This window comes from Ranitomeya imitator, chromosome 4 (genome assembly GCF_032444005.1).
Source record: "Ranitomeya imitator isolate aRanImi1 chromosome 4, aRanImi1.pri, whole genome shotgun sequence".
Lineage (NCBI taxonomy): Eukaryota > Metazoa > Chordata > Amphibia > Anura > Dendrobatidae > Ranitomeya > Ranitomeya imitator.
Window position 1 is genome coordinate 669,305,994 of NC_091285.1, and position 17,122 is coordinate 669,323,115.

The 17,122-nt window shown below is 44.0% G+C and overlaps 1 protein-coding gene across 2 annotated transcripts in view; it reads right to left on the bottom strand.

The window, feature by feature from the left end:
* Window positions 1-17,122, bottom strand: part of MAST1 (microtubule associated serine/threonine kinase 1) — a 135,605-nt gene that overhangs the window by 38,810 nt on the left and 79,673 nt on the right. The window contains exon 1 of one of the 2 annotated variants that reach the window (XM_069767235.1): window positions 859-1,279. The exons of the other annotated variant lie outside the window; for it this stretch is intronic. Coding sequence (XP_069623336.1) covers window positions 859-878 — 20 coding nt within the window. The 5' untranslated portion in view covers window positions 879-1,279. Of the gene's footprint in view, window positions 1-858; window positions 1,280-17,122 lie in introns of those variants that run through there. 2 annotated transcript variants of the gene reach the window in all.

A 17,122-nucleotide genomic window follows, 5' to 3' on the forward strand; every position in this document is an offset into this window, starting at 1 on the left:
TGACATCATCCTCAATCACAGACCTATATAGCAATGAGCCGGGCAGATTGTTAGATGAATAAGATGCCGCCTCATAGTGATACATGTATATAGTGTCGTATAAGAGGGTGGCGGCCCAATCCTGCACAGGGGCCCACCGGAGGAGTCTCCTGTTCTCCAGTGGGCCAGTCCAAGCCTGCATGGCAGGTACCAGCGGAGGAACAAAGAGCTGACTGACACACAGTGCTGGGAGATGAGCGCAGGCAGACTGGAGAGTCAGACGAGACAGCTCGGCTGTCAGATCCGAGTCACAGCGTGACACCCCAAGGGAGACCCGGGCCACGCTTACACTCCCACATACGTGTAGTATGGCGGGCGCACACACAACCGCAGACAGCGATGAATAATACATGACACACCGGCTGCTGAGCCACACGGTCACACTGAGCGTCAGCTCTTCTGATCCCCCCTAGCTGGATCTTATCTGGATCCCCAATGAGCAGGCCGTCGGCCGATTACCTGGCCTTAGACCCAGCGCGTTTTGATCCGCACATTCAATGATGTCTTCTATCAGCGGAGCTGTGACACTTATCTGATGGATGGTATCTGCCCGGTTTGGCGGTATAGCTTATGGCCTGATTAGAGTGTAAGCTCTGATGCGAGTGTTTAGCATTAATGATGTCAGGCCTAGATTTCATTACCTAGGTGTTCGCTCTTCAGCCCAGTATAGGTTCCTCCATGCGGATCACTGGATTGTTGTCGCATAGTTACGGTATATAACATGCAGGTATGTGGCCACATGCACATACGTCTCCCATATAAGCCCCCTGTCTCCGGAGATTTAACCCCTTGCTCATCCCGCACCCACGCCCTGATTACCTCTTGGTTCGTCTAAACATGGCGGAGGTTGTGGCGGGTAGGTGACCTCGTCCAGGTGAGTGTAAGGATCACAGCTGGAGGGGGATGGGACACGGTGATCAGAGACAGATTAGCAGGGACATGGTGGGCTAAGGAGATGGAAGACAGGGGGGCTTCGTAAAAGGATCAAAAGTGATGCGGGGGGGAAAAAGAGAGAATAACGGTAGGATGTGAGAGGGCAGGAGGGATAATGGATGCAGGGATGAGGAGGGGAGGAAGCCGCGGAGGAGAGCAGGGAAGGTGAGCAGGTGGAGGATAGGATTAGATCCTCAGGAAACGGATAATAAAGAGGATTGAGGAGGGGGAGATCCGGGAAGGAAGAAATCTGCAGAGGGGAGAGCGAGGGACGAAAGGAGAGAGATGACAAGGATATTCTGAGGACGAGCGGAGGAAAAAGGAAACAGCAGAGAGATCGGAGGATGGGAGGGGGAGCAGACGGGAAGATGGAGAGGTGTGCGTCTGCAGATGTGCTTTATACTGCCACTGTGTGCATGTCCTGCTGTATGACCGACACAGAACATATGTGTGCATGTACTACGGTGTGACCGACATAGAGCATATGTGTGCATGTACTACGGTGTGACCGACATAGAGCATATGTGTGCATGTACTACTGTGTGACCGACATAGAGCATATGTGTGCATGTACTACGGTGTGACCGACATAGAGCATATGTGTGCATGTACTACTGTGTGACCGACACAGAACATATGTGTGCATGTACTACTGTGTGACCGACATAGAACATATGTGTGCATGTACTACTGTGTGACCGACATAGAACATATGTGTGCATGTACTACTGTGTGACCGACATAGAACATATGTGTGCATGTACTACGGTGTGACCGACATATAACATATGTGTGCATGTACTACTGTGTGACCGACATATAACATATGTGTACATGTACTACGGTGTGACCGACATATAACATATGTGTACATGTACTACGGTGTGACCGACATATAACATATGTGTACATGTACTACGGTGTGACCGACATATAACATGTGTGCATGTACTACGGTGTGACCGACATAGAACATATGTGTGCATGTACTACGGTGTGACCGACATATAACATATGTGTGCATGTACTACGGTGTGACCGACATAGAACATATGTGTGCATGTACTACGGTGTGACCGACATAGAGCATATGTGTACATGTACTACTGTGTGACCGACATATAACATATGTGTGCATGTACTACTGTGTGACCGACATATAACATATGTGTGCATGTACTACGGTGTGACCGACATATAACATATGTGTACATGTACTACGGTGTGACCGACATATAACATATGTGTGCATGTACTACTGTGTGACCGACATATAACATATGTGTGCATGTACTACGGTGTGACCGACATATAACATATGTGTGCATGTACTACTGTGTGACCGACATATAACATATGTGTGCATGTACTACGGTGTGACCGACATATAACATGTGTGCATGTACTACGGTGTGACCGACATAGAACATATGTGTGCATGTACTACGGTGTGACCGACACAGAACATATGTGTACATGTACTACGGTGTGACCGACACAGAACATATGTGTACATGTACTACGGTGTGACCGACACAGAACATATGTGTACATGTACTACGGTGTGACCGACATAGAACATATGTGTACATGTACTACTGTGTGACCGACATATAACATATGTGTGCATGTACTACGGTGTGACCGACATAGAACATATGTGTACATGTACTACTGTGTGACCGACACAGAGCATATGTGTGCATGTACTACTGTGTGACCGACATATAACATATGTGTGCATGTACTACTGTGTGACCGACACAGAACATATGTGTGCATGTACTACTGTGTGACCGACACAGAACATATGTGTGCATGTACTACGGTGTGACCGACATAGAGCATATGTGTACATGTACTACTGTGTGACCGACACAGAACATATGTGTGCATGTACTACGGTGTGACCAACACAGAACATATGTGTACATGTACTACTGTGTGACTGACATATAACATATGTGTGCATGTACTACGGTGTGACTGACATAGGACATATGTGTGCATGTACTACTGTGTGACCGACATATAACATATGTGTGCATGTACTACTGTGTGACCGACATAGAACATATGTGTGCATGTACTACGGTGTGACTGACATAGGACATATGTGTACATGTACTACTGTGTGACCGACATATAACATATGTGTGCATGTACTACTGTGTGACCGACATAGAACATATGTGTGCATGTACTACTGTGTGACTGACATAGGACATATGTGTGCATGTACTGCTGTGTGACCGACATAGAACATATGTGTGCATGTACTACGGTGTGACCGACATAGAGCATATGTGTGCATGTACTACTGTGTGACCGACATAGAACATATGTGTGCATGTACTACTGTGTGACCGACATATAACATATGTGTGCATGTACTACGGTGTGACCGACATAGAACATATGTGTGCATGTACTACTGTGTGACCGACATAGAACATATGTGTGCATGTACTACTGTGTGACCGACATATAACATATGTGTGCATGTACTACGGTGTGACCGACACAGAACATATGTGTACATGTACTACGGTGTGACCGACACAGAACATATGTGTACATGTACTACTGTGTGACCGACATAGGACATATGTGTACATGTACTACTGTGTGACCGACATAGGACATATGTGTACATGTACTACTGTGTGACCGACATAGAACATATGTGTGCATGTACTACGGGGTGACCGACACAGAACATATGTGTGCATGTACTACTGTGTGACCGACATAGAACATATGTGTGCATGTACTACTGTGTGACCGACATAGAACATATGTGTACATGTACTACTGTGTGACCGACATAGAACATATGTGTACATGTACTACTGTGTGACCGACATAGAACATATGTGTGCATATACTACTGTGTGACTGACATAGGACATATGTGTACATGTACTACTGTGTGACCGACATAGAACATATGTGTGCATGTACTACTGTGTGACCGACATAGGACATATGTGTACATGTACTACTGTGTGACCGACATAGAACATATGTGTGCATGTACTACGGTGTGACCGGCACAGAACATATGTGTGCATGTACTACTGTGTGACCGACATAGAACATATGTGTGCATGTACTACTGTGTGACCGACATAGAACATATGTGTACATGTACTACTGTGTGACCGACATAGAACATATGTGTACATGTACTACTGTGTGACCGACCTAGAACATATGTGTACATGTACTACGGTGTGACCGACACAGAACATATGTGTACATGTACTACGGTGTGACCGACATAGAACATATGTGTGCATGTACTACTGTGTGACCGACATAGAACATATGTGTACATGTACTACTGTGTGACCGACATAGAACATATGTGTACATGTACTACTGTGTGACCGACCTAGAACATATGTGTACATGTACTACGGTGTGACCGACACAGAACATATGTGTACATGTACTACGGTGTGACCGACACAGAACATATGTGTGCATGTACTACTGTGTGACCGACATAGGACATATGTGTACATGTACTACTGTGTGACCGACATAGGACATATGTGTACATGTACTACGGTGTGACCGACACAGAACATATGTGTGCATGTACTACGGTGTGACCGACACAGAACATATGTGTGCATGTACTACTGTGTGACCGACATAGGACATATGTGTACATGTACTACTGTGTGACCGACATAGGACATATGTGTACATGTACTACTGTGTGACCGACATAGGACATATGTGTGCATGTACTGCTGTGTGACCGACACAGAACATATGTGTGCATGTACTACGGGGTGACCGACACAGAACATATGTGTACATGTACTACGGTGTGACCGACACAGAACATATGTGTACATGTACTACTGTGTGACCGACATAGAACATATGTGTGCATGTACTACTGTGTGACCGACATAGGACATATGTGTACATGTACTACTGTGTGACCGACATAGGACATATGTGTACATGTACTACGGTGTGACCGACACAGAACATATGTGTGCATGTACTACGGGGTGACCGACACAGAACATATGTGTGCATGTACTACGGTGTGACCGACATAGGACATATGTGTGCATGTACTACGGGGTGACCGACACAGAACATATGTGTGCATGTACTACTGTGTGACCGACATAGAACATATGTGTGCATGTACTACGGGGTGAACGACACAGAACATATGTGTGCATGTACTACGGTGTGACCGACATAGGACATATGTGTGCATGTACTACTGTGTGACCGACATAGAACATATGTGTGCATGTACTACTGTGTGAACGACATAGAACATATGTGTGCATGTACTACGGTGTGACCGACATAGGACATATGTGTGCATGTACTACTGTGTGACCGACATAGGACATATGTGTACATGTACTACTGTGTGACCAACATAGGACAGATGTGTGCATGTACTACTGTGTGACCGACATAGAACATATGTGTGCATGTACTACTGTGTGACCGACATAGAACATATGTGTGCATGTACTACTGTGTGACCGACATAGAACATATGTGTGCATGTACTACGGTGTGACCGGCACAGAACATATGTGTGCATGTACTACTGTGTGACCGACATAGAACATATGTGTACATGTACTACTGTGTGACCGACATAGAACATATGTGTACATGTACTACTGTGTGACCGACCTAGAACATATGTGTACATGTACTACTGTGTGACCGACATAGGACAGATGTGTGCATGTACTACTGTGTGACCAACATAGAACATATGTGTACATGTACTACTGTGTGACCGACCTAGAACATATGTGTGCATGTACTACTGTGTGACCGACACAGAACATATGTGTACATGTACTACGGTGTGACCGACACAGAACATGTGTGTACATGTACTACGGTGTGACCGACATAGAACATATGTGTGCATGTCCTGCTGTATGACCCACACAGAACATATGTGTACATGTACTGCGGTGTGACCGACACAAAACATATGTGTACATGTACTACGGTGTGACCGACATAGAACATATGTGTGCATGTACTACGGTGTGACCGACATAAAACATATGTGTGCATGTCCTGCTGTATGACCGACACAGAACATATGTGTACATGTACTACGGTGTGACCGACACAGAACATATGTGTACATGTACTACTGTGTGACCAACATAGAACATATGTGTACATGTACTACTGTGTGACCGACATAGAACATATGTGTACATGTACTACTGTGTGACCGACTTAGAACATATGTGTACATGTACTACAGTGTGACCGACACAGAACATATGTGTACATGTACTACGGTGTGACCGACACAGAACATATGTGTACATGTACTACGGTGTGACCGACACAGAACATATGTGTGCATGTACTACTGTGTGACCGACACAGAACATATGTGTGCATGTACTACGGTGTGACCGACATAGAGCATATGTGTACATGTACTACGGTGTGACCGACATATAACATATGTGTACATGTACTACGGTGTGACCGACATAGAGCATATGTGTACATGTACTACTGTGTGACCGACATATAACATATGTGTACATGTACTACTGTGTGACCGACATAGAACATATGTGTGCATGTCCTGCTGTATGACCGACACAGAACATATGTGTACATGTACTACGGTGTGACCGACATAGAGCATATGTGTACATGTACTACTGTGTGACCGACATATAACATATGTGTGCATGTACTACTGTGTGACCGACATATAACATATGTGTGCATGTACTACGGTGTGACCGACACAGAACATATGTGTGCATGTACTACTGTGTGACCGACATAGAACATATGTGTGCATGTACTACTGTGTGACCGACATATAACATATGTGTGCATGTACTACTGTGTGACCGACACAGAACATATGTGTGCATGTACTACTGTGTGACCGACATATAACATATGTGTGCATGTACTACTGTGTGACCGACATATAACATATGTGTGCATGTACTACGGTGTGACCGACATAGAGCATATGTGTGCATGTACTACTGTGTGACCGACATATAACATATGTGTACATGTACTACTGTGTGACCGACACAGAACATATGTGTGCATGTACTACGGTGTGACCGACATATAACATATGTGTACATGTACTACTGTGTGACCGACACAGAACATATGTGTGCATGTACTACGGTGTGACCAACACAGAACATATGTGTGCATGTACTACGGTGTGACCGACACAGAACATATGTGTGCATGTACTACAGTGTGACCGACACAGAACATGTGTGTACATGTACTACGGTGTGACCGACATATAACATATGTGTACATGTACTACTGTGTGACCGACATATAACATATGTGTGCATGTACTACTGTGTGACCGACATAGGACATATGTGTACATGTACTACTGTGTGACCGACATAGAACATATGTGTGCATGTACTACGGTGTGACCGGCACAGAACATATGTGTGCATGTACTACTGTGTGACCGACATAGAACATATGTGTGCATGTACTACGGTGTGACCGACACAGAACATGTGTGTACATGTACTACGGTGTGACCGACATAGAACATATGTGTGCATGTACTACTGTGTGACCGACATATAACATATGTGTGCATGTACTACTGTGTGACCGACATAGGACATATGTGTACATGTACTACTGTGTGACCGACATAGAACATATGTGTGCATGTACTACGGTGTGACCGGCACAGAACATATGTGTGCATGTACTACTGTGTAACCGACATAGAACATATGTGTGCATGTACTACTGTGTGACCGACATAGAACATATGTGTACATGTACTGCTGTGTGACCGACATAGAACATATGTGTACATGTACTACTGTGTGACCGACCTAGAACATATGTGTACATGTACTACGGTGTGACCGACACAGAACATATGTGTACATGTACTACGGTGTGACCGACATAGAACATATGTGTGCATGTACTACTGTGTGACCGACATAGAACATATGTGTACATGTACTACTGTGTGACCGACATAGAACATATGTGTACATGTACTACTGTGTGACCGACCTAGAACATATGTGTACATGTACTACGGTGTGACCGACACAGAACATATGTGTACATGTACTACTGTGTGACCGACACAGAACATATGTGTGCATGTACTACTGTGTGACCGACATAGGACATATGTGTACATGTACTACTGTGTGACCGACATAGGACATATGTGTACATGTACTACGGTGTGACCGACACAGAACATATGTGTGCATGTACTACGGTGTGACCGACACAGAACATATGTGTGCATGTACTACTGTGTGACCGACATAGGACATATGTGTACATGTACTACTGTGTGACCGACATAGGACATATGTGTACATGTACTACTGTGTGACCGACATAGGACATATGTGTGCATGTACTGCTGTGTGACCGACACAGAACATATGTGTGCATGTACTACGGGGTGACCGACACAGAACATATGTGTACATGTACTACGGTGTGACCGACACAGAACATATGTGTGCATGTACTACTGTGTGACCGACATAGAACATATGTGTGCATGTACTACTGTGTGACCGACATAGGACATATGTGTACATGTACTACGGTGTGACCGACACAGAACATATGTGTGCATGTACTACGGGGTGACCGACACAGAACATATGTGTGCATGTACTACGGTGTGACCGACATAGGACATATGTGTACATGTACTACTGTGTGACCGACATAGAACATATGTGTGCATGTACTACTGTGTGACCGACATATAACATATGTGTGCATGTACTACTGTGTGACCGACATAGGACATATGTGTACATGTACTACTGTGTGACCGACATAGAACATATGTGTGCATGTACTACGGTGTGACCGGCACAGAACATATGTGTGCATGTACTACTGTGTGACCGACATAGAACATATGTGTGCATGTACTACGGTGTGACCGACACAGAACATATGTGTACATGTACTACTGTGTGACCGACATAGAACATATGTGTACATGTACTACTGTGTGACCGACATAGAACATATGTGTACATGTACTACTGTGTGACCAACATAGAACATATGTGTACATGTACTACTGTGTGACCGACCTAGAACATATGTGTACATGTACTACTGTGTGACCGACATAGGACAGATGTGTGCATGTACTACTGTGTGACCAACATAGAACATATGTGTACATGTACTACTGTGTGACCGACATAGAACATATGTGTACATGTACTACTGTGTGACCGACATAGAACATATGTGTACATGTACTACTGTGTGACCGACATAGAACATATGTGTACATGTACTACTGTGTGACCAACATAGAACATATGTGTACATGTACTACTGTGTGACCGACCTAGAACATATGTGTACATGTACTACTGTGTGACCGACATAGGACAGATGTGTGCATGTACTACTGTGTGACCAACATAGAACATATGTGTACATGTACTACTGTGTGACCGACCTAGAACATATGTGTGCATGTACTACTGTGTGACCGACACAGAACATATGTGTACATGTACTACGGTGTGACCGACACAGAACATGTGTGTACATGTACTACGGTGTGACCGACATAGAACATATGTGTGCATGTCCTGCTGTATGACCCACACAGAACATATGTGTACATGTACTGCGGTGTGACCGACACAAAACATATGTGTACATGTACTACGGTGTGACCGACATAGAACATATGTGTGCATGTACTACGGTGTGACCGACATAAAACATATGTGTGCATGTCCTGCTGTATGACCGACACAGAACATATGTGTACATGTACTACGGTGTGACCGACACAGAACATATGTGTACATGTACTACTGTGTGACCAACATAGAACATATGTGTACATGTACTACTGTGTGACCGACATAGAACATATGTGTACATGTACTACTGTGTGACCGACTTAGAACATATGTGTACATGTACTACAGTGTGACCGACACAGAACATATGTGTACATGTACTACGGTGTGACCGACACAGAACATATGTGTACATGTACTACGGTGTGACCGACACAGAACATATGTGTGCATGTACTACTGTGTGACCGACACAGAACATATGTGTGCATGTACTACGGTGTGACCGACATAGAGCATATGTGTACATGTACTACGGTGTGACCGACATATAACATATGTGTACATGTACTACGGTGTGACCGACATAGAGCATATGTGTACATGTACTACTGTGTGACCGACATATAACATATGTGTACATGTACTACTGTGTGACCGACATAGAACATATGTGTGCATGTCCTGCTGTATGACCGACACAGAACATATGTGTACATGTACTACGGTGTGACCGACATAGAGCATATGTGTACATGTACTACTGTGTGACCGACATATAACATATGTGTGCATGTACTACTGTGTGACCGACATATAACATATGTGTGCATGTACTACGGTGTGACCGACACAGAACATATGTGTGCATGTACTACTGTGTGACCGACATAGAACATATGTGTGCATGTACTACTGTGTGACCGACACAGAACATATGTGTGCATGTACTACTGTGTGACCGACATATAACATATGTGTGCATGTACTACTGTGTGACCGACATATAACATATGTGTGCATGTACTACGGTGTGACCGACATAGAGCATATGTGTGCATGTACTACTGTGTGACCGACATATAACATATGTGTACATGTACTACTGTGTGACCGACACAGAACATATGTGTGCATGTACTACGGTGTGACCGACATATAACATATGTGTACATGTACTACTGTGTGACCGACACAGAACATATGTGTGCATGTACTACGGTGTGACCAACACAGAACATATGTGTGCATGTACTACGGTGTGACCGACACAGAACATATGTGTGCATGTACTACAGTGTGACCGACACAGAACATGTGTGTACATGTACTACGGTGTGACCGACATATAACATATGTGTACATGTACTACTGTGTGACCGACATATAACATATGTGTGCATGTACTACTGTGTGACCGACATAGGACATATGTGTACATGTACTACTGTGTGACCGACATAGAACATATGTGTGCATGTACTACGGTGTGACCGGCACAGAACATATGTGTGCATGTACTACTGTGTGACCGACATAGAACATATGTGTGCATGTACTACGGTGTGACCGACACAGAACATGTGTGTACATGTACTACGGTGTGACCGACATAGAACATATGTGTGCATGTACTACTGTGTGACCGACATATAACATATGTGTGCATGTACTACTGTGTGACCGACATAGGACATATGTGTACATGTACTACTGTGTGACCGACATAGAACATATGTGTGCATGTACTACGGTGTGACCGGCACAGAACATATGTGTGCATGTACTACTGTGTAACCGACATAGAACATATGTGTGCATGTACTACTGTGTGACCGACATAGAACATATGTGTACATGTACTGCTGTGTGACCGACATAGAACATATGTGTACATGTACTACTGTGTGACCGACCTAGAACATATGTGTACATGTACTACGGTGTGACCGACACAGAACATATGTGTACATGTACTACGGTGTGACCGACATAGAACATATGTGTGCATGTACTACTGTGTGACCGACATAGAACATATGTGTACATGTACTACTGTGTGACCGACATAGAACATATGTGTACATGTACTACTGTGTGACCGACCTAGAACATATGTGTACATGTACTACGGTGTGACCGACACAGAACATATGTGTACATGTACTACTGTGTGACCGACACAGAACATATGTGTGCATGTACTACTGTGTGACCGACATAGGACATATGTGTACATGTACTACTGTGTGACCGACATAGGACATATGTGTACATGTACTACGGTGTGACCGACACAGAACATATGTGTGCATGTACTACGGTGTGACCGACACAGAACATATGTGTGCATGTACTACTGTGTGACCGACATAGGACATATGTGTACATGTACTACTGTGTGACCGACATAGGACATATGTGTACATGTACTACTGTGTGACCGACATAGGACATATGTGTGCATGTACTGCTGTGTGACCGACACAGAACATATGTGTGCATGTACTACGGGGTGACCGACACAGAACATATGTGTACATGTACTACGGTGTGACCGACACAGAACATATGTGTGCATGTACTACTGTGTGACCGACATAGAACATATGTGTGCATGTACTACTGTGTGACCGACATAGGACATATGTGTACATGTACTACGGTGTGACCGACACAGAACATATGTGTGCATGTACTACGGGGTGACCGACACAGAACATATGTGTGCATGTACTACGGTGTGACCGACATAGGACATATGTGTACATGTACTACTGTGTGACCGACATAGAACATATGTGTGCATGTACTACTGTGTGACCGACATATAACATATGTGTGCATGTACTACTGTGTGACCGACATAGGACATATGTGTACATGTACTACTGTGTGACCGACATAGAACATATGTGTGCATGTACTACGGTGTGACCGGCACAGAACATATGTGTGCATGTACTACTGTGTGACCGACATAGAACATATGTGTGCATGTACTACGGTGTGACCGACACAGAACATGTGTGTACATGTACTACGGTGTGACCGACATAGAACATATGTGTGCATGTACTACTGTGTGACCGACATATAACATATGTGTGCATGTACTACTGTGTGACCGACATAGGACATATGTGTGCATGTACTACTGTGTGACCGACATAGAACATATGTGTGCATGTACTACGGTGTGACCGACACAGAACATGTGTGTACATGTACTACGGTGTGACCGACATAGAACATATGTGTGCATGTACTACTGTGTGACCGACATATAACATATGTGTGCATGTACTACTGTGTGACCGACATAGGACATATGTGTACATGTACTACTGTGTGACCGACATAGAACATATGTGTGCATGTACTACGGTGTGACCGGCACAGAACATATGTGTGCATGTACTACTGTGTGACCGACATAGAACATATGTGTGCATGTACTACTGTGTGACCGACATAGAACATATGTGTACATGTACTGCTGTGTGACCGACATAGGACATATGTGTACATGTACTACTGTGTGACCGACATAGAACATATGTGTACATGTACTGCTGTGTGACCGACATAGAACATATGTGTACATGTACTACTGTGTGACCGACCTAGAACATATGTGTACATGTACTACGGTGTGACCGACACAGAACATATGTGTACATGTACTACGGTGTGACCGACATAGAACATATGTGTGCATGTACTACTGTGTGACCGACATAGAACATATGTGTACATGTACTACTGTGTGACCGACATAGAACATATGTGTACATGTACTACTGTGTGACCGACCTAGAACATATGTGTACATGTACTACGGTGTGACCGACACAGAACATATGTGTACATGTACTACGGTGTGACCGACACAGAACATATGTGTGCATGTACTACGGTGTGACCGACACAGAACATATGTGTGCATGTACTACTGTGTGACCGACATAGGACATATGTGTACATGTACTACTGTGTGACCGACATAGGACATATGTGTACATGTACTACTGTGTGACCGACATAGGACATATGTGTGCATGTACTGCTGTGTGACCGACACAGAACATATGTGTGCATGTACTACGGGGTGACCGACACAGAACATATGTGTACATGTACTACGGTGTGACCGACACAGAACATATGTGTGCATGTACTACTGTGTGACCGACATAGAACATATGTGTGCATGTACTACTGTGTGACCGACATAGGACATATGTGTACATGTACTACGGTGTGACCGACACAGAACATATGTGTGCATGTACTACGGGGTGACCGACACAGAACATATGTGTGCATGTACTACGGTGTGACCGACATAGGACATATGTGTACATGTACTACTGTGTGACCGACATAGAACATATGTGTGCATGTACTACGGGGTGACCGACACAGAACATATGTGTGCATGTACTACGGTGTGACCGACACAGAACATGTGTGTACATGTACTACGGTGTGACCGACATAGAACATATGTGTGCATGTACTACTGTGTGACCGACATATAACATATGTGTGCATGTACTACTGTGTGACCGACATAGGACATATGTGTACATGTACTACTGTGTGACCGACATAGAACATATGTGTGCATGTACTACGGTGTGACAGGCACAGAACATATGTGTGCATGTACTACTGTGTGACCGACATAGAACATATGTGTGCATGTACTACTGTGTGACCGACATAGAACATATGTGTACATGTACTACTGTGTGACCGACATAGAACATATGTGTACATGTACTACTGTGTGACCGACCTAGAACATATGTGTACATGTACTACGGTGTGACCGACACAGAACATATGTGTACATGTACTACGGTGTGACAGACATAGAACATATGTGTGCATGTACTACTGTGTGACCGACATAGAACATATGTGTACATGTACTACTGTGTGACCGACATAGAACATATGTGTACATGTACTACTGTGTGACCGACCTAGAACATATGTGTACATGTACTACGGTGTGACCGACACAGAACATATGTGTACATGTACTACGGTGTGACCGACACAGAACATATGTGTGCATGTACTGCTGTGTGACCGACACAGAACATATGTGTGCATGTACTACGGGGTGACCGACACAGAACATATGTGTACATGTACTACTGTGTGACCGACATAGAACATATGTGTGCATGTACTACTGTGTGACCGACATAGGACATATGTGTACATGTACTACTGTGTGACCGACATAGGACATATGTGTACATGTACTACGGTGTGACCGACACAGAACATATGTGTGCATGTACTACGGGGTGACCGACACAGAACATATGTGTGCATGTACTACGGTGTGACCGACATAGGACATATGTGTACATGTACTACTGTGTGACCGACATAGAACATATGTGTGCATGTACTACGGGGTGACCGACACAGAACATATGTGTGCATGTACTACAGTGTGACCGACATAGGACATATGTGTGCATGTACTACTGTGTGACCGACATAGAACATATGTGTGCATGTACTACTGTGTGACCGACATAGAACATATGTGTGCATGTACTACGGTGTGACCGACATAGGACATATGTGTGCATGTACTACTGTGTGACCGACATAGGACATATGTGTACATGTACTACTGTGTGACCAACATAGGACAGATGTGTGCATGTACTACGGTGTGACCGACAGAACATATGTGTGCATGTACTGCGGTGTGACCGACATAGAACATATGTGTGCATGTACTACGGTGTGACCGACATAAACATATGTGTGCATGTACTACTGTATGACCGACATAGAACATATGTGTGCATGTACTACTGTGTGACCGACATAGAACATATGTGTGCATGTACTACTGTGTGACCGACATAGAACATATGTGTGCATGTACTGCGGTGTGACCAATATAGAACATATGTGTGCATGTACTGCGGTGTGACCAATATAGAACATATGTGTGCATGTACTACTGTGTGACCGACATAGAACATATGTGTGAATGTACTGCTGTGTGACCGACATAGAACATATGTGTGCATTTACTATGGTGTGACCGACATAGAACATATGTGTGCATGTACTGCTGTATGACCGACATAGAACATATGTGTACATGTACTACGGTGTGACCGACATAGAACATATGTGTACATGTACTACTGTGTGACCGACATAGAACATATGTGTGCATGTACTGCGGTGTGACCAATATAGAACATATGTGTGCATGTACTACTGTGTGACCGACATAGAACATATGTGTGAATGTACTGCTGTGTGACCGACATAGAACATATGTGTGCATTTACTATGGTGTGACCGACATAGAACATATGTGTGCATGTCCTGCTGTATGACCGACATAGAACATATGTGTACATGTACTACGGTGTGACCGACATAGAACATATGTGTACATGTACTACTGTGTGACCGACATAGAACATATGTGTGCGTGTACTGCTGTATGACCAATATAGAACATATGTGTGCATGTACTGCTGTATGACCAACATAGAACATATGTGTGCATGTACTACGGTGTGACAGACATAGAACATATGTGTGCATGTACTGCTGTATGACCGACATAGAACATATGTGTGCATGTCCTGCTGTATGACCAATATAGAACATATGTGTACATGTACTACAGTGTGACCGACATAGGACATATGTGTGCATGTACTACTGTGTGACCGACATAGAACATATGTGTGCATATACTACTGTGTGACCGACATAGAACATATGTGTACATGTACTACTGTGTGACCGACATAGAACATATGTGTACATGTACTACTGTGTGACCGACATAGAACATGTGTGCATATACTACTGTGTGACCGACATAGAACATATGTGTGCATGTACTGCTGTGTGACCGACATAGAACATATGTGTGCATGTACTACTGTGTGACTGACATAGGACATATGTGTGCATGTACTGCTGTGTGACCGACATAGAACATATGTGTGCATATACTACTGTGTGACCGACATAGAACATATGTGTGCATGTACTACTGTGTGACCGACATAGGACATATGTGTGCATGTACTACTGTGTGACCGACATAGAACATATGTGTGCATGTACTGCTGTGTGACCGACATAGAACATATGTGTACATGTACTACGGTGTGACCGACATAGAACATATGTGTGCATGTACTACTGTGTGACCGACATAGAACATATGTGTGCATGTACTACTGTGTGACCGACATAGGACATATGTGTGCATGTACTGCTGTGTGACCGACATAGAACATATGTGTACATGTACTACGGTGTGACCGACATAGAACATATGTGTGCATGTACTACTGTATGACCGACATAGAACATATGTGTGCATATACTACTGTGTGACCGACATAGAACATATGTGTACATGTACTACGGTGTGACCGACATAGAACATATGTGTGCATGTACTACTG